At 45.5% G+C, this 20,428-nt stretch overlaps 1 protein-coding gene across 3 annotated transcripts in view; it reads right to left on the bottom strand.

The window, feature by feature from the left end:
* The window catches only part of CACNA1E (calcium voltage-gated channel subunit alpha1 E), a 305,317-nt gene that overhangs the window by 76,103 nt on the left and 208,786 nt on the right, over positions 1 to 20,428 (bottom strand). For all 3 annotated transcript variants that reach the window (XM_036833529.1, XM_036833538.1, XM_036833546.1), the window contains exons 8-16: positions 11,805 to 11,920; positions 7,280 to 7,333; positions 6,538 to 6,627; positions 5,376 to 5,585; positions 4,483 to 4,595; positions 2,740 to 2,852; positions 2,246 to 2,377; positions 1,696 to 1,768; positions 723 to 840 (exon numbers count right to left, since the gene is read on the bottom strand). In XM_036833529.1, the coding sequence (XP_036689424.1) occupies positions 723 to 840; positions 1,696 to 1,768; positions 2,246 to 2,377; positions 2,740 to 2,852; positions 4,483 to 4,595; positions 5,376 to 5,585; positions 6,538 to 6,627; positions 7,280 to 7,333; positions 11,805 to 11,920 (1,019 nt within the window). The remainder of the gene's footprint in view (positions 1 to 722; positions 841 to 1,695; positions 1,769 to 2,245; positions 2,378 to 2,739; positions 2,853 to 4,482; positions 4,596 to 5,375; positions 5,586 to 6,537; positions 6,628 to 7,279; positions 7,334 to 11,804; positions 11,921 to 20,428) is intronic.

Genomic DNA, 20,428 nt, shown 5'->3' with positions numbered 1-20,428 from the left:
ACAAAACAGAAATACACCCACGGACATAGAAAACCAAGCTTATGGTTACCAAAGGGGAAAGGGGGGAGGAGGAATAAATTAAGAGTCTGGGATTAACATATACACACTACTATATATAAAATAGATAACCAACAAGGGCCTTCTGTATAGCACAAGGAACTATCCTCAATATTTTGTAATAACCTATAAGGGAAAAGAATCTGAAATATATATATATATGTGTAACTGAATAACTTTGCTGTACACCTCAAACTAATACAACACTGTAAATCAACTATACTTAAATAAAAAAGTCTTTTTTAAAAAAGTAAAAAGAAAAAACATATAATTAATTCATTAGTATTATAATCTTGTCACTATTTCAGCCTATAGTGATCTCTGTTCTTTCTTATTTTCCCCAGCTCATAGTATCTCCAACCATTTACTATAACAGACTCATATGTTTTTATTTGTGATGATAATCGGATAACTTGGATATTATGATATCTGATAATTTGGATGATACTCTATCTTGTTTATATTTATCTTCTTTATCCAACTAGCAGATGTTCCTTAAGATCGGGATCCTTGTGTCTCTTAGTAGACCTAGTAATGGTCACCCCAGTACTACCCCCACCCCCCCGCTACTATCACCACCATCAGCACCACTACCACCACCTCCTCCTCCTCCTCACATGTTGGTCCATGCAGGCACTACAAGAGAAGCCTTTTAAAAAGGATACAGTTTCCAAACAAGGTGAGCACAATGAAATAGATAGCTGACCACATGCCTGAGCTGACCCCACCCTGGGAGCGGATCCCATTGTACATCACCTCATTCCAGTCCTCACCCGTCAGGATCTACACAAAGCAAACAACAGGCAAATCAGAGATCTGGGTTGGATGAGAAAATGGGGTCAACGGAAGGGGGAAAATTCTGGGCCTGGGTCTTTTCCATCTATCCCTTGCTTGATTATCCTGCCAGAGAGAAAAAAATGTCACGCCCATGAATAATCCTCAACTTCCTTCTGATATGTAAGAGACACTGAAAACAGAAGGAGAACATCAAAAGGAAAGATTCTATTCCTCAAAATATAGAGTCCCCCCACCCTGACCCAAACCTCAGCTTTGCCCGGCCTGTGCGAATCACACAGATGAGGTGGTCTGGTCACTACCTAACTGTCCCCGGGAGCTGCCAAGATACAGTTCATGAGACAGCAGCATTATTGGAAAGGGCCTCATGGGCTCCAGTTCTGGAAACCTGGGTTCTGGTTGAGCCTCAGATTCTGGCTAAATAGTGTTCTCCTTTAGCTCTTAGACATTACTGATTTTGAGTTTCCCCCATGATTTAAAAAAAAATTTGGGGGGGGGGTGCGTGGAAAAGATACTTCTTTAAATGGACACGTGGGTTTGAAGACACTTCCAATTTCATAAAACCAGAAATGTGATGTTGCTGAATGACTTTGACTAACATCCCTTGCAAACTCACAAGTGTAAGGAGAAAGCCAATGAGGTCATCACAGTAGAGCTCTTTTATTATTGGTAAGGACATAGCTATAGAAATGCTAGGAATTACAGTGGTGATGATTACTCAATAAGCAAGAGTACCCAGCTGCCTGACAGGAGCTTGGAGAGGAAAGGGAGGATTCACTTAACACATCATTTTGTAGCGTGTGCACCAAGGGATCCCAAGTAACATTTCTTAACGTCTCATACCTGGAATACAGTCATGATGGCTGCAGGGAAGGTGTCAAAGTTTGCTGAAGGAGTCCCATCGTTGAAGTTGAACCTGAAGAAGGAAATTCAGAGAGAATGAAATGAAAATCTCACACACCAAGTTTTCCTTTCCCGAGATTATGCCGTTTTCATCACTACTTTTCCCCTTTCTCCACATCCCCCTCTGCCCTACTCTTCCCTCATCCCAGTAACTTATGAAGACAGTTTTAGTGACTACTACTGGGGGACTGTGCACTTGAAGGGCCCTGGTAATGGGACGGGGTCTGGGCTGATCCTGAGTTACAAAGCCCCAGGCTGTACCTTTCAGGGACAGCTCCAGAGAGAGGGGTCCCCTCAATAAGAACCCTGTACAGTGTGAACGGATTAAAAACAGAGATGTTTGTTCCACACACATGCTCGTGGTTGATTAGAGCCACAGACACGAACAAACGAGATAGTTAACATGGCAATCAAATTAGTGACCCCAGCGCTCACAGGTTGAAGTCTAGGTTTTGAGGCTCCTTTGGATGCAAAGTTCATTGGTGCTTACCTGCCTCCAAACAGCTGCATTCCTAGGAGAGCAAAGACAACGATGAAGAGGAAGAGAAGGAAGAGCAAACTGATGATTGACTTCATGGAACTCATCAAGGAGACCACCAAATTCCGTAGGGATGCCCAGTACCTACAAAAACCCAGACAGCATTACAGCAGTGAACACTAAATACCAAATTATCTCCATGCACAGCTGGGCATCTGCCTGGTGGTCTATGAGATAAGCAGCATCTGCATACTTGTAGGAAGGAGAGATGACAGCAATAATGTGGCTCCCCTTGGGAATGTGGCACAGGATACGGCATCATGGGCATTTTTCTGGTTTAATCTTCGGAGAAGAAGAAGGAACTGAAGACTGGAGTGGGGAGTGGAGTCGGAAAGGGGATCATGTGGTAAGGGCATGTGGGGATGGAAGGAAATAAATATAATGAGGCAGAGAGAAGCATCCACTCTCGAAGGTGGTTGGGAAGAGTCTAGATTCTGATCACTTACTTGGTTATTTTAAATATTCTTAGAAGCCGGAGAGCTCGCAAGACACTGATTCCAAAAGATGTACCAGGTCTGAAGATCGCCCAGACCACTTCAAAGATGCTGCCCACTGTGACCTAAAGAGCCAAACCCAGCCACAGTGAGAAGAGGAAAAGGAAGAGGAGGTGAATGAGGAGGAGGAGAGAGGAGCAATCTTGTATTCCGCAACCAACAGTGCTCACTGGGCCATTCTGAAATTCAGACTCTCCCCTCCCCCACCCAGCCCACCTGCAACAGGACCACCTATTTGTGAAGGCTGCCAAGGAAAAACAAGACTCTACCACCTCTCTCCCCACTGCTACCCACTCCCCTTGCTAAATTTCCTCCTTCATACTATAGGTTGCTTTACTGACTGCTGTTCTGTCCTTTGTGAAAACTGCAGCAGTCATTCACCACTTCTGCACACATCTGACAGCCATACTGTTCTTATAACACCTTGAACAGACAAAAGAGTGGTCCTCAAATGAGAAAACAAGTTTAAATTAATACAGATTGCATTCCAACATAAAAACCTCTGAGAAGATCCACGTTCTCTCATTGTCCTAGAATTCAGTGCTAACAAGAATGTTTCAGTCACCTGTACATGAAATATCTTTCAGTCACTCAGGACCCCATACCCCAACGTGATGGTACTACTTGGTGGCATAGAATCTGACTGCTATAGAAACAGCAATGTCAAATTAACCATCCAATTTGTTTTATGCTTTAATTATATGTTGATTGAAAGTCTACTGTATTCCACACACTGCACTAGGAGAAAGAACAAAAATTAATTCTCACAGCAATGCTGAAAAGTATGTGCATAAGGGAGCTAAGGTGAAAATGGCCTTTCACTAGTTATTATGCCTGAAAATTGCCTGTACCCAGAAGCATATGTTCCAAGTTAAAATGCAGATTGGCAAGGGCTCAGAGTCGTTAGCACCTAACTGGAGATTTGGCAGAAAAAGAAGTAGGTTTGGCAGAAAGAGAGGTGGTTCAGGAACCCAAAGTTTTGCAACCTACTTCTGCTGCTAACTGGCTGTGTGAACTTGCACACGAGGTCTCCTATTTACTCATGTGTAAACGGGCAGCCTAACTCCCAACACCTAACATCATGGACGTCGGACCCCTGCAAGCAGTGGGGGACAAAAATGTATGTGAAAGCACCTTGAAGACTGTTAGTAACGCACACATTTATATATCAATATTATTTAGGAAAGTGGACACTGGGTGAAGTAGTCTATGTGGGGACTTGCTAATACACGAGCGTGTATGTGCATGTGTGTATGAATGTTTAAGGGTATGCCCAGATAATTTTCCCAATTTTAAACTGAACTCAAAAAAATAAATATATAAGTTTCTCATTTTTGATTGAACCACCTTCTGGAATCAAGTCTTTTGTCCTTCTCCCCGAGGCTTCCCCCAAGATAATAAGTGGTTCAAAACGTTGGCTATGGGTAGCTTTGTAAAATTTACTGAAGTGTTTACGGTATGTGTGTTACCATTCAGTAAAAACATTAAAAATAAAAGAGCATTTAAAAAACCCAAACAAACCCTAGTACGGCAAGGATTCACTCACTCCTGACCTCCCTTTTGCTAATCCTATCTATTCCCCTTTTATAAATTCTGATTTCAGTGTTTCACGCCGAGCCCCGGAGCAAGCTGCGTATCGCAAACCATGGCATAGCAACACCTGGCAGAAGGATGGGCGGGCTCCAGAGCACTTACCCCAAAATCAAAGCAGTTGAACGAAGAGTGAAAATAAAGGCGAGGCCCCATGCCGTACATCTTCAGGGACATTTCCAGGAGGAAGAGTCCCAGAAACAAAAATTCTGCATAGTCTGAAAGCATTAAAGGCAGAAGCGTTGGTTCCATGGACGGCACGGGCTTCTGTCCTCCCCGGCCCAATCCCCCCACCTACAGAGGAACCCTCAACAGCAGCAGGACCTACACAAGCGGGACTTTCAGTGACCACACCAGCTCAGTGCCAGGCAGAACCTAATGATGTCTGAAAACGCTCAGACCCAGAATGAGTCCCAGGCACACTCCACAGGTCAGCTTTGCTCTCTTGACAGGTGGCTTTGTCACTGCCCTTTAAGTGGTAGATGGCTCTCAGGAGAGAGAGAAAGGGCTTAAGCATGACTTTGATGAAAGAGCTGGATTCGCTCTCCACACTCCCGGCAGTGACAGCCTCTGGGAGCCTCACTCGCACCCAGGGACAGCCTTACCCAGAGCTGACCTATACGTTTCCTTTCTGGTCTATTGAAGGTATCCATTTCCCTAGGAACTTCTTCCCTAGGACTTTGGTGACCAAGACTCCCTACCTCACTGAGCCTACTTAAGGCACTAAGCTGGCCTTAGACTACCCAAGGGGTAACACCATCTTGTTGACTCATCAGCAAAGATTTGTTGCTCTGATTCAATAATGAATGACATCTAGGAATGGTCATGTGATAACCCCGACCCCTTGAGGACAGCTCTGGCCTCGGTCACAATGTGGTGGAGAGGCAGAACTCTGGGTGGGCAGGACCACTGCCAGGCCCACGTGACACCTTGCTCTCTTGACATTCACACCCCAATCGAGCTGCTGCCGTGAAAGCCAGTAGTCACCATTCACTTACAGAGGAGGTGGGTGAGCCACTGGGGCTGGTTGTGATGGACGATGGCCACACAGGCGGTGTTGAGAGCCACAAGGCTCAGCACAATCCAGTAAAACACCTGGGATTTAACCATGTGGCGGATAGAGATACGCAGAAGCCGCTCCTTGTGCCGGAAATAGGAGGCCCCGTCCACCTTTGTGCTCTTGATGCTGGCTCGGGCGAGGGGTGTGCCTAAGTGGGGAAAAGTAAGGAGGAAGAATGAGGCTGCAAAAGAGATCACCCTCCAGGGCAAGCAGGTATTCGCAGGGCAAGGTGGGCAGCTTTGGTCCCAGGGCTAGGGTACTGCCACGCGTCATGAGCTAAGAGTTTCCACAGCACAGCAGGGAACCCTGCTTTTCCTCTGGGCACCCTCAGTCCTAGGAAACGGAAAGATTCCCCAGGCAGGACACCAGGCATCCAGCCGGTATCTTGAATCCTAACAGGATCGTGTTTATGTCTGTAACAGATTGGGCTTCTCTCTGGCTTTTCTTTTTAAATATGCTTCAGGCACTGGAATCATCCTGCCGCATTTGTGATTTTTCTGCCACTGGAAGCCTAAAGCAGCGATGAGCTCTGTACGCCTCTTCTGCTTTTGAGGATGAAGTCAGACCCTTCCCTTTTATCTGGGGAGGAAAACATCTGCCATCAGCCAGAATCCCTAAGGGAACCTGAGATTGAACACCAGTCGTGTTAAAGGGTTGTCAGTAGGAATTTGTTTAAGTATCACATGGAAGCAGGCGATGGAAGTAGGTAGATGCTACTATGATTACGCAAATGATTGCAGGTTCTCAAATGGGTGTCCTCAGGATCCTCTGAACAATTTCCCAAAGTGGGTTCTCATTATCACATCCAGGAGAGATAGGATATATATGCCGATGGGATACATCTGCCACACTTGAAGAATCTGGGTTGGATTCTTGGCCCTAAGCCCCATGTTTCACATAAACAGTATCCCCTGGTCCATCTTTTTCTGTAAGTCATTCATTGTCAACTAGATTAGACTCCAACGCCTTTTCCTAATTACATCCCAAAGTTCTGGATTCTTTGGCCTCCCTTCCTCCTGGTGGTGTTTCTCCAAAGACAGGATGTTCCCTTTCAGAGGAGGTTCAGACCAGTGAAAGGAGATCTGACGGCCTCCACTCACCCACAGAGGAGATGTCGACACAGCGCTCGTCGCTGGAGTCCCGCGTCATGGCCTCCGTCCGGCTCCTTTTGATGGTTGCCCTTCGGAGCACTACACCAGGAAAGGCGGAGGCCAGGGAGAGGACACAAGAACAACCGGATCAGTCTGGTCAGAACTGAGGACTGTGGGCAAGAGGCCCCTCTGACACAGGCGCCTGCCTTTAAATACCCGAGCCGGGGTTAGTGAAGTCACAGATGTCTACGGAAACATGGCTCCCATGCTCAGCAGCACCTCTGACACACGAGGCTCTTGAATCCCATGGGACAAGGCTCCCGAATCCTTGCTAGAGCTTATCTAAATGCAGTAGGTAACAGGCACTCCGTATCTATTTGTTCTGGTTCTTCACAAACAAATGTCACTTCCTGCCAATGAAAGTGGTCCCAAGATGATCCCCACAAATTGTCAAAGAAGATCCCTTTCTGTGCCATTGGTGGTATGATGGCTTTTTCATTGCCCGTATCAATCACACGCCCTGGAACAAAGCAACTCCTGGATTTCATTTTCATCACTTTAAAAAGCATTTAAATCCATGACTCAATTCCCTTCGTTTTAAAGCATGAGGGATTTTATGACAGAGAGACTTGCGTTTCAAATCCCAGAGCACCCCTCTTTTATTTCTTTCTCTTCTTTTGATCAAGAGAGATTGCCTCTGCAGAAGAGGGGGCAAATGCGAAAGGAATGAGGCCTTGGAGCACTTCCTTACCTTCTAAGGCTGACGTTCCAGCATTTTTATTTTCTTCAGCGAGCATGACTTCCTCTATATGGAAACAAATGGTTTAGTAAATTATCGGTAAATGCCAAATTACTTTGCAAAATGAAAATCCCTCAGGAACGGCTCTGGTTCCAGGGCAACAGAGAGAGAGAGCAAAGAGTTCAGAGCTGGTCGCAGGCATCAGCATCAGCAAGACATCAAGGGTCACGAAGGGAACACCCGAACGTCAGAACAGAAAGGAACGTCTTCAGTGAGGGGGTGTTGGGGGGTGAGCGGTAAGATTCAGCTCTGTCTCTGATACACTGTTTAGGAGAATAGCCCTGAGAGCGAAAGCTGATCTTTTTAACTAAAATCCCCTAAATTGATAAGAATGACAAATTTCCATTTCTGTTTTTTTCTTTTATCCAGGTTCCTTAAACCTTTTCTAGCAGCAGGAGCTCCCTTAGTTTTGCTTGTCTCCAGCCCCTAGGTCATAACACCTACCCCTTCATTCTGAAGGTGAGACCATGTTTTGGGTTCTAGCCTACTTCTTTAAGGAAGGGGCAGAGGAAGATGCTCACGGCCCCCTCAAAGAGAGGAGCAGGGCTTACGGGCTTGCTTCCTCTCCCCGCCACCACTTCCATCCTGCCTAGTTGAGCAGAGCTTGAGCTGAAGAGGCTTGGGACCATCATGAATTTGTCCCTGTGATATAATAAAATATAAATATTTTGTTTCTGTCCACCTTCCTGGCACAGAGCTTCCAAAACCCTTGGAATTTACTGTCTTTTGTACGCTAATGAGATGACTCACTGTGGGAGAGGCCTAGTTAGTGTAAGGATGGGGGCTGGTCCCCCCAAAAAACCAACCACATGATTAGAAGGTTGTAACTTTCAGTCTCATCCCCCTCCCACCTCGCAGGAGGGGAGAGGGTCTTGAGACTATTCAATCACCAGTGGTCAATGATTTAATCAATCATGTCTACATAAAACCTCCATTAAAAACCCTACACGACGGGGCCCGGGTTACTTATGGGTTGGTGAGCACATCAGGGTAATGGGAGGGTTACGTGCCTGGAGAGGGCACATAGGATCTGCACGCCCCCCCAAACCCCACCCTCATACCTTATCCTGTGTATCCCTTCCATTTGGCTGTTACTGACTTGTATCCTTCATAATAAACTGGTGGTAGTTTTTCCTGAGTTCTGTAAGTCATTCTAACTAATTATCAAATCTGGAGCCCTCTGAAGTTTTAGTCAGCCAGGAAGAGGCGCAGGTCACCTGGGGACCCCACTGTGGCCGGTGTGTAAAGTAGAGGCAGGCTTGTGGGATCGAGCCTTTCACCTGTGGTGTCTGCACTAACTTCGCGTCAGAATTGAATTGAATTGTTGGACGCCCCAACTGGTGTCAGGGAGTGGAAGGCCTGGTTGGCATTGGGACGATGTATTTGGTTGTTGGCATTTGGAAAACAACCACTTAGTCCCCTGGATGCCCGTCTTGGCCTCCCCGGGAGCAGCCTCTACTCCACAGTGGTGTCATCATTGGCAGGATACTATTTTCTGCTGAGACTTATTAGAACGTGCCTCACTGACATCCCTCCACACTTACCAACAAAACAGCCTTCCGTCCCATGTCTGCTGGGATTCTGAGCCCAACTATTGGGAGTGGCGTGGATGAGTTCTGATCCCCGCCCCTGTCTCAGCCACAGGCGAGGGAGCTGGAGGCCCCAGCAATCATTCCCTAAGATCCCAGCTGCTGGGGAAAAGCTTGCAGCAGGGTCTATGAAGCAATGCTTTAATTTAAGCACTTCTAACAAGTAAAAGGACAGGCATAAGAGGGTAAAGTTATTACCATAATTCCACCTGCATATAAAACTGAGAGTATATAATGTATTTCCCAGGGAGGGGAACATTTTGAGGCTCGGAGGGTACCATGCAGGATGGCCATTATAAAGTCATAACATTTAGCTTTCTTTTTTAAGTACAGTCCTCTGGCAAAACTAAGTTAACAGGTTAAATGTTATTGGTGGGATGCTCCTTGATGAGGACAAAGAGGGTTTTAAAGTCATTAATAGCACTTGCTTTTGGAGGGCATCCTTTTCAAATTAGGTACTTGTTAAAATACCTCATAGCAACATGAATGACCTCAGCCAGAGAGTCTTTTTCGCTCTGTGCAGTGTCGGGGCTTTGGGATCAGCAGATCTGAGGACCCCCAAGGCAGACGTAGGGTGTAAGGTGCTGCTGAGTACCTCTGGGAAGCGCTCCAGGGCTCTGGATGGGCTGGAACGGCCCTCCCATCCCCCCCCCATGCCTTTTGCCAAGTTCGCTTTCGAACTTGAGCATGTCTTTCCAGGCAAATGTAACCCATATGTCTCTGAATCACTCACGCTCCACTTGTAAAGGGAAGGGCCAGGAAGCACAATTTGACGTCGCAGTGCGTCTTTTTTTCTTAGAAGGAGAAGATTGCTGGCTTTGCCAACTGGAAGAAAGTGGTGCCTTGGGATTCTGCATGCGATTGAAAAGCAGAGCGGCAAAGAGCAGCATCCGGGGCTGCCTGACCCTGAGCAGGGCCGTGGGAAGGGCAGGGAGGGTTGTCTTCCAGCTCTGCTGCCAGCCTGCTCGCTAGGGTGGTCTGTCAGATGGCTCCCCTGCCCAGGAAGCCAAGGGCAGTTGGGAACTTCAAGCTGCCGGCCTGGCCTGCAGGCAAATCTGCTGAGATACTGTTCCGGGAAGAGGGAGGGGAGATTCACATTCACCTCCACACAAGAGCCTCAGAGGAGAAAGGGCAAAATGGAAGTACAATCACCACTCCCATGGCTCTTGCTTCCAGAAGCAACAAAGGAATGCAGATAGTCCCAAATGAGAGGTGGCTTTTATCTGGGTTTGACATGGCACTTTCCATCACACATGCCCTCTCACCCCTGAAAGATAATCAAGAGTTGACTCCTGAACTGAGAGAGCTTTTGTGTGCTGTGATCTGAATAAGAGTCATAGCATCATTCCAAAGCTTAGAGAAGAATAAGGGTCAGGCATCTAAGTATCCAATCCTATTCCAAATTTTTCCTGAGAGACCTCTTTGTTCTCTGCTTTCTACCAGGAATAGAGCGAAGATGCTGACTATCATGTGTATTTTTTATTAAAAAAATTTTTACTCTTTTGCTCAGGAAGATATACAACACCAATGCAACGCAACCTTTAAAAGAATAAGGAAATGAAATACATCCTTTTTACTGACAGATGGGGGGTGATCGATGCCCCTCATAAGCAGCAGAGCCACAGTCAAACTTGCCTCTGGGGGCTCCGTGGATTAATGAAATCGGGATAAATCTGGACCTATCCTCAGGGCTGGGCAAGAATTTTTCCCGAGGCTGAGCCACCGGAGTGAGGAGCCGGCGACAGTGCAGGGAGCAGGGAAAGCCAGTTCTCACCATCATCTATTAGCTGCCTCGCTGCAGTAGCCTCACAATCAGTCTCCCTGCTTCTGGCCTTGTCCTCCTACTGTCTGTTCTCAGTGCAGCAACCAAGTCTCCTTCAAAATCTCAAACAGAGCATGTCCCTTCTCTGCTCAAGACCCTCCTGTGGTTCTTGCCTTACTCACCGGAAAGCCCCAAACTTTACAATGGCCCGTGAAGGTCATACACAATCTACTGCCTCAGCTCCCACCACAGCTGCCCTCATCCTTACTCCTGACGCCTTCCCCTGCTCACACCTCCTGCTATTCCTGGAGGGCTCCTGGCCCCTCCCACATTAGAGCCGGGGCACTGGGGTATTCTTCCCTCAGAGCTCCCTGTGGCTCATGCCCTCATCTCTTTAGAATCTGTCCTCACCCAGGTCTACCCTGACCCTCTGTTGAAGACTGCAACCTACCCTAAACCCCTAACCCTACCTTGATCTGTTTTCACTGTACTTATCACCTTATCAAAAGTTATTATTTTGTTCATCGCTGTCTTCCCCAGCTACAGGGTAATGAGCTCCACAAGAGTAGAGCTCTGGGGGAATTCTCCGGCAGTCCAGTGGTTAGGACTCAGCACTTTCACTGCAGGGGGTGGGGGGGCCCGGGTTCAATCCCCGGTTGGGGAACTAAGATCCTGAAAGCCGCGTGGCATGGTCAAAAAAAAAAAAAAAACAGTAGAGCTCTGGCTCATTGCTGTATCCTAAGTGCCTAGAACAGGACTTGGCACAAAGTAAGCTCTCAATAAATATTTGTGGAATGAACAGACTGTTATTATTAGTAGTAACAGTAGTAGTATAGAATGTCATCAGCCCAAACTCAGCTCTAGCATTGGGTTATGTTGCCTTTTACTCAGTTCACCTTGCTAAAATGCCTGCCTCGTGAAAGGCGTTTGGCTGAAGACAGGGGCAGACTCCAGAGGGAGAAAAAGGGACCAGCGGGGAATCCAAAAAGCCAACAAGTCATCTCGAGCTTCTCTCTGCTCTGGTCTAGGCTGCCCCTTTGAATGGAAGTATTGGGAGTGGGAACTGGGTCAGGTCCCTGATGTCTGGGCAGTCCATCACCAACCTCCTCCAGCCCCCAGGCCTTACCTGCTTTGTCTATCCAGGCGCGGTACCCATTTAGCTCACGCTCGATCTGCTGCTGGCGCCGCAGTTTCATGAAAGCTCTCCGGTTCTCCACTCTCTCTCTCTCTTTGGCAAATTCCCTGTGCACAAGGCAGATAAGATTCACTAGGTTTGGGAAGTGCCATGACTAAAAAAAGGGTGAAACAAGCAGGAGAGAGAGCATGTTTGAACAGGCACTGTGTATACCCCATTTCCTTTGTCCCAGGCTGCAACGGGGATCTCCTTAAAATGTTGCACAGAAATGCACTTTGTTCAGCCTCCTGCAGGAAGCCTTCGCAGATCAGTTTCATTCCAGTCAGCACTAATGCTCTCTGCTTGCTCTATTTTGAAAGGTATTGACTTAGTAATGTGACCAGCTAGGTTCCAGAATGCTATGTTATGTCTCTCCGGCTACAACGGAAGCCCTTCACCCTCTGAGGGGCCCAGCTACCCTTTCTGCTCTTAATAACAACAGTGACTAATGTACATTGACTAATGATTAAGTGCCAGCCCATATGAAGTTTTTCATACCCATTAACTCATTTAATCCTCACAATCACCCTATGAAGTAAGCACTATTAAAATTCCTATTTAATAGATGGGGAAATCAAGGTTTAGGGGAGGGAAGTAACTTGCTGGGACCTGAACTCTACCCATTATGCTGTGCTTCCTCTGGTGGTCTGTACCCTGTGGCGCTCAGTACGGGCTGCCACGGAAGACCATGACACTGAGGCCTAGAAAGGCTGAAATGCTGTTTGAAGATGGCTGGTCGAGATTAAACAAGAAAGGTAAGGACAGAGGAAGGGCACGTGGCTCCAGTAGAAAGACAGTAGGAAGATGGGGTGGTGTGGAGGGGAAAATGAGACAGACGGAAAAAGCCAGCATGAGGGTCAGAGATAAGACAGAGCCCACTGACAGGCACAGGGGACCAGAGCCACTCTATGGCACAAGAGGATTAAAAAAAACAAAACAAAAATGAAAGCTCCATGGGAAAAAGAAGACAGAAGAGGAATGAGGGTTCCCTGGCAGAGAGGAAGATGATCAGATTCAACGAGTGAGCAAATGGGGATCAAGAAATATTCATTTGCTAACAGGCCCCTCCAGATACCACCTCTGCACCAATGCCCGTCTCATCACCAAACACCCTTCCAGCCAGACCACCCCTTGCTAGCGTAGTGCCTCCCAGCCACGGCTCACGCACTCTCCTACTGCCCTGGAAGCTGCTCCACTTATTCAAGGTGTTGCCCATCAATAAAGAGCACCGGCCTGAAGATAAGAGAGTCTAGTACCCACTGCGGGTCCTGCCACCTACTCCCTCACGTCCAGGGAGGAGAAAATGAGCCAGGGGCTGAGGGCCGTGCCCCAGCCCCAGTGCAGGGAAAGGAGAGGTGCCAGTCTACCGTGAGGCAGAGGGATACAGGTTTGGGTCTCATACAGGCCCTGCTTCCAAGACAGAGATAGATTCCTCGGGCACAGACACCTTACAATGGTCACAATCAGGCTAAGGGCATGGGGACAAGGCACACGGGTAGGAGAAGTTCTCCTGGGCCTGGTTTCAAGCTCAGTGGGTTCTCCTAAGGCTGCTGTGGGGGAAGGAAGAGTTGAGCAGGGCCAGCGAGAGTCAGGGTAACAGAACTTAAGCCCTGGGACACCTCCTTTTTTCACCTGCCCTTCTGGATTTCAGCAATTAGAAAGTAACAAAGAGCTAGCTTGGTTCATGGCGTCACCATCTACCAAAGTTCTTACCTTTGGTTCTTTGTCTTCTTTCTATCCTTCCTGTCTGATCAATGCCATTGTTCTGTTGGTTCTATCTTCAGAATGGCACTTGGATCCACCCTCCCTCTTCATCCTTACTGCCTCTTGGTCCAGAACCTCACCCTTTCCTGCCTGGACAACTGCAATAGCACCTACTTGGTCTCTCAACCACCTGTCTCTCTTCCCTTCATTTCATCTATTTCACAGTTATTCCAGTTATCTTTCTAAAACGTGCCCTGGATTTTACCACTTCCAAACTGAAAATAATAACCACAGTGAGTGCCATTTATGGAGCACTTTCTAATTTCCAAGCACCTTCATCCATTTTGTGCATTTAATCTTTACAACCAAAATGAGAAGAAGGTAGAACATGTATTTTCAGCCTCGATTTAAAAGTTAAACAACTTGTTCAGGTTCAGGTAAGAGATGGAGCCAGGTTTGGAACCCAGGCCTGTCTGCTCTAAGAGCCCAGGCTCCCCACATATCGGCCGGCCCAGTGGCATATTTATATGCTGCTTTCTTTATCTTTTCATATATATGTGCCTTCATTTTCCAACTACGCTCTAGGGAAATCCAAGAGGGTTTTGCAGGAGGCAATGTTTTGAGCAAGACATTGAACAAGGAAAATTTAAGCAAGCTATGAGCAGGGGAACACAATAATCTTTTAGCATCTGCATGATTACCAACATCTCCATTTTCCAGCTCAGAAAACTGAATCTCGGTGGTGGGATGAATTGGGAGGTTGGGATTGACATATACACACTAATATGTATAAAATAGATAACTAATAAGAACCTGCTATATAAAAAATAAATAAAATAAAATTCAAAAATTCAAAAAACAAAAACCCAAAAACTGAATCTAAGGGGAGTTAAGTGGCCGGCCACTAAGAGGAACCACGACCCTCAGATCTTCTAAATTCCCTCTTCTCTCTACTCTATCCTCCCCTCCTCCACAGTCTCCTCCACCAGCTGCTAAACACCTAACAGACCCTTCAAAGGCCTTCATGGCTGGATCTGAACCTTTCATTCAAACCTCACCTCCCATCAATCCGATCTATCTCTTGCCTACTTGTAGCCCACCACGGCCACGCTCGAAACACAGCGCACTTCCCACAGTTCCTGAAAAAGCAGTGAGGGATCTCAAGGTTTAATTCACACTGCCCAGAATCCCTTCTTACCTGCCTGAGTCTGTTAAACTCCTTCTTCAAGGCCAGGTTGAAATGTCACCTCTAATGTTTAGCTTTCCCCTCCCCCTCTCCCTTGCCCCCAGTCTTCTGGCCTCCTTTCTACCTTCCCTCTACCTCTTCACAGCTCATGTTACAGCCAGACCTCTATTATGGTGAGTTGTACATGTGACTGTCTCTCTCCCTCTATGTGACCTTTTTGAAAACATTTTGTCTTACTCAACTTTGCATCCTCCAGGACTAGATTAGGTCTGGCGTATAGTACTTATTCAATAGATTTTTTTATTAAAGATACCCAGGCTGACTTGAGGAGCACACTGACAGCTCTGACCCGATTCCCAAAGGCTTAAAAGAAGGGGCACAGTATCTCTGCACTGACCCAAATGGAGCTAGGTGAACTAGCGGGAATTTAGCAGTTGCCAGGTAACTCCTGGACACTGCCACTACTATTTTTCTTTGTTTGGCTCCACTAAAATCTCTGTAGCATTCGGCTATGAAGTATGCAGTGTGGCACCTCTATCTGACCCCCAGGATGACCGCGTGGCTCGATTTCCGGTGGGATAGCCCAAGACACCGCAGCCTAACCTCCCTGTATATTTGGAAGTTTCCTGGCTCCAGTCTCACCAGCTGGCTTCCCTGCTCTCCTCTGCCACTGCAGGCCCCCATTTCCTCCCACCCTCCCACCTGGCATCTTACAGGCCCAGAGCCCAACAAATCTGGCTTGGTCTTTTTAAGAAGCCTCTTGGCTAAAAGAAATAAAGAGAAGAGTATGCACCAACGGGGCTACTTCCTAAGCAGCTCCCGCATGTCAGTGGGGGGAAGAAGGGCTGTGTTTGGGGTTCTTCTGTACTATGTTTATCATTTGGCCTTCTGTGTTTTTTGTTTTTTTTATCTTTGCCCTTATTTATTTATTTATATTTACAAAAATTGGATCATAGCATACTGTCTATAGCACGTGGCCTTCTGTGTTTTGTTTTGCTTTGTTTTGTTTTTCAGTTGGGAGCCTAGGGCAGAAAGTCTGGCACCAGTGTCTTTCATGACACTTCTTAACCCCCTCCCTTGCCATCACAGTGTTTGTGCCCATGGCTTCTCTCTGACTAATCTGAAGGTTCCATGAGGCCAAGTAGAGGCTGAATCATATCACATCCTATCAAGGACCAATGAAGTTTAATCCACAGCCTAGTATTATAGTAGATTTCATAGATTACAAATAAAATATTAAGCTTTTTAAGCCACATTTGTAAAATTTTTATTTTCTAAATCACTTTCATGTAAGTTATTTCATTTAGATTTGCAAAAACCCTGGGAGATTCAGAAAGGTTACTTCTCCCAAATTATCAGGAGGCAGAGCCAGAATTCAAATGAATGCCTTTTGATTCCAGATTAAGTGCTGTTTCTATGAGGCCTGAGCTGTCTTCCATGTTATGTAGCAGTCAACATTTAAAATCCACAAGAGGGATTTATTTTTCAGCCAAAGGTTGAGGAAAGTAAGGACGTAAAAACAGAGTTTTGTGTTTTTTTCTAAAAGGACTATCTTTTTAATTGAGAGAGCAGCATAAAAATCCATTGCTCTGTGTTGGGTTAATAAGGACCTAGTATCAAATTTGTAGCATTAGTCAAGCTAGTGATGTGCTGCTTGATTTTGTGTCTATATCACAGTCACCATTTATTTATACACATATTGCATTCTGGAGAACACAGGGACAAACAGGATTCAGCTCTATTACCTGCCCAAAATAAGCGATCATTCTAACCTTAGATTCAACATGTCTGCCAGTCTCGTGAGTATATATGCAGCCAGATGGAAGAAAGGGAAATGTGTTCCTCCCACTGGTCCCTCTCTTCCCTGAGGGCCTGAGTACTCTCTCCTCTTCACAGAGGATTATCCTGGGGTTATTCAGATGATGATGCTTTTGCAAAGATAAAACATATGGCCGGGGGCTTCCCTGGTGGCACAGTGGTTGAGAGTCTGCCTGCCAATGCAGGGGACAAGGGTTCGAGCCTTGGTCCGGGAAGATCCCACATGCCGCGGAGCAACTGGGCCCGTGAGTCACAACTACTGAGCCTGCGCGTCTGGAGCCTGTGGTCCGCAACAAGAGAGGCCGCGATAGTGAGAGGCCTGCGCACCGCGATGAAGAGTGGCCCCTGCTTGCCACAACTAGAGAAAGCCCTCACACAGAAACGAAGACCCAACACAGCCATAAATAAATAAACAAATAAACCCAAAAGTTTAAAAAAAAAAAAAAAAGAGAGAAACTCTTAAAACAAACAAACCAAAAAAAAAAATATATGGCCGTTCCCTTACTTAGCCATCTAGGTGACCACTGCCAAACTCCTTAATGAAAGGTGCCTCAAAGAGTGGCCCCATGGCTAACTCAATTTATCCAGTCTCCTTGGATCAAGCAACAGGAAGTTCAAAAGGAGAAAAATCTGGCTTACATTAGAAGAGTGCTCATGTCCCCTAAGAGCACTTGGCATTAGCCTGTGGCTCAAGGTAAGAGGATGGGTAGTCAGCTCCTTTTCATTTGCTCCATCCAGTGTTTCCACACCCCTAGATGTAACAGAACTCAAGCTGGGATGCATCTAGACACTCAGGAAAACAAAAATAAATCCCCATGTGATGTGGCATAAATACCACCAAGTCAATTCTCAGAGCTAGGTACCCAGGTAACCTTTGCTGCTAATAAACTGGGCAGTAAACCTCTCTGTCTCAGTTTCCTCTTCAGCCAATGTTGCCATTAGAAAGACACGAAACCCCCCTGCTCATAACCAGAGGAGGAATAAATCTGTTTTAGTCTGGAAGTCCTCAGTGGATTCTTGTAAGAGATTGTAAAATGATAAAAATTCAATGAAATGGCAACCTATGGAATGAAAAGGCAGCCTATGGAAAGGAAGAAAATATTTGCAAATCATATATCTGATAAGGGGTTAATATCCAAAATATATAAAGAACTCACACAACTCAATAGCAAAAAAAAAAAAAAAAAAAATACCATTATAAAATAGGCAGAGGAACTAAATAGACATTTTTCCAAAGAAGACATACAAATGACCAACAGGTACATGAAAAGGTGCTCAACATCACTAGTCATCAGGGAAATGCAAATCAAAACCACAGTGAGCTATCACTTCACATGTATTAGAAAAGCTGTCAAAAAGACAAGAGATAACTGTCAGGATGTGGAGAAAATGGAACCCTTTTGCACTGTTGGTGGGAATATAAATTGGTGCAGCCACTATGGAAAACAGTATGAAGGTTCCTCAAAAAATTAAAAATAGAATTATGATATGGTCTAGCAATCCCGCTTCTGGGCATATAGTCAAAGGAATTGAAATTACTCTCTCAAAGACATTATATACCCCCAGGTTCACTGCAGCATTATTTACAATAGCCAAGACATGGAAACAACCTAAGTACTCATCAAGAGATGAACGGATAAAAAAATGTGGGGTGTGTGTATATGTGTGTGTATATATATATATATATATACACACACACACACACACACACACAATGGAATATTATTTGGCCATAATAAAGATGGAAATCCTGTCATTTGGGACAATATGGATTAACCTTGAAGGCATTATGCTAAGTAAAATATGTCAGACAGAGAAAGCCAAGTACTGTATGATCTCACTTATTTGTGGAATTTTAGAAAAACTGAACTCATAGAAACAACATTTTGGTGGTTGCCAGGGGTGGGGTTAGGGGGTGGGGGAAATGGGTGAAGGTGGTCAATAGGTACATACTTCCAGTTATAAGTAAGTTCTGGAGATGTAACGCATAGCATAGTGACAGTAGTTAACAATATCGTGCTGTGTATTTTGAAGTTGCTGAGAGAGAAGATCTTCAAAGTTCTCATCACAAGAAAAAAAATGTAACTATGTGAGGTGACAAATGTTAACCTACTGTGGTGATCATTTCACAATACATACAAATATTGAACTCATACAACTTAAACTAATACAATGTTATCTGTCAATTATATCTCAATAAAACTGGGGGGGGCGGAAATCCATTGCATTTCATTCAAATATTTCTTACCCAATTCTGTTATCCATAATTTTTGGCTGTCTTTTTTTTTTCCTGGCAGGAGAACTGGCAGTTCCCCTCAAAACACAGCTGTCACATAGATGGAAGAATGATGACGTGGAGATGAGCACAGCTGAGACTCTATTCTGGTTGTCTCATGTGTATGCAAGGTTTGGGTTTTTAAACCTCAGTTACCGGAACGAAGAAGGAGGCTGATCTCCCCATACTGCACGGTTACGTACAATTTTCTTCTTACGTCTGAGTTAGTGAATTTACATTTGTGACTGCTTTTGTTTTTTAGCAGTTTACATGAGAGGCATAACTTGTACAAATCAACTATTCATACATAGCCAGTTCCATATTATTCACAATTAGATAAAGTGGAAGAATGATGTAGATAATCTCAGACAAGGTACAACATCCATGTGTGTTTATCATGTTTGACTAGGGGGTGGGTGGTGGGGAGGAGGCAGAGTTGTCTTTCAAGTCACATTTAGGTTAATATTAAAATTAATTTATATTTTATGAACTTCTGAACCTATAAAGGAGCCATAGATAATTCAAAAAGCGGCTCATCTGTATATTGATAAATTAAGGTGATTGATTGGTTTTGGTCCAGAGGGTGATGGGAGGGGCTTTGACCACTCACATTGCTAGAATTTATTATGAGATGACTAACTGTTGGGGATTAGGAGTGAGGTTCACTGAAGCCTTGCTCCAATTGGAAATTCCTGCCCATGTTATGTTACCTCAGGATCACAGGGCACCTGAACAGGTATCTCTATATTTACCTAGTGGCGAAGATGTTCCGGTAGGTCTGCTGTGACAAGAAACACGCTGTCGGAGGATTAGATGGCTCCCAGTTTTGTCTTCTAGCTCCAGACCCCTCTTCCTGGTTCAGTCCACATAGGGAGCTTTGTTTACGGATGCAGAGGCCCTCGCTGTTGTCATGGCAACCAAAAGGAAGACAAAGCCCGCCAGGAGGGGCTGGCCCCTGTGACTCAAAGATCTGTTTACCCACACTCCTGTACGCACTTGTACGCTTCATCACACACACACTGGCACAAATGCACACATGCTCACACTGGCACGCAGAAGCATATGTGGACAGACTGCCAAGCTCACAAATGGCCACGTGGTCATATTTCTATTAATCTTCAAAGCCCATATTTCCAAAGTGTTTCACTGCCCCAGTGGAACCTTGCCAGTCTTCCTGTAACACGTTTGTTTTAGGAAAGAGGAATTTGGGTTAGACATCAAAAAAAAAAAAAACCCTTTGACCCTAACTGTTCTAAAACTAACAAAGAAATTGGGGGAGGTCAGATAGGCAATTGTGTGTTGGCAGTGTTTTCATTTCGATTTCATTGGAGAATGGCATGGGTGTGGTGGGGTGGAAGGGGATTGTAAAACAGTCTTTCAGTGTACTTAGGAGCCTGGGGAACATTTTCTCCCCTTTTTCAGAGGAGCAAACACAGCTCAGAGAAGGTAAATACCTTACTGAAGGTCACACAGTTCAGCTGTATTACAGTTATTTACACCTTATCCCTTGATTTGTTCCAGAAAGGATTTAAGGAGACTTAGGTTGTCAAAAAATAAAGGCCAAAACAGCACCCGGTCCTCTAAATGCCATCC

The sequence above is a fragment of the Balaenoptera musculus genome, chromosome 1 (genome assembly GCF_009873245.2).
Source record: "Balaenoptera musculus isolate JJ_BM4_2016_0621 chromosome 1, mBalMus1.pri.v3, whole genome shotgun sequence".
NCBI classification, from domain to species: Eukaryota; Metazoa; Chordata; class Mammalia; order Artiodactyla; family Balaenopteridae; genus Balaenoptera; species Balaenoptera musculus.
This window is presented reverse-complemented; position numbering and strand designations above follow the sequence as displayed.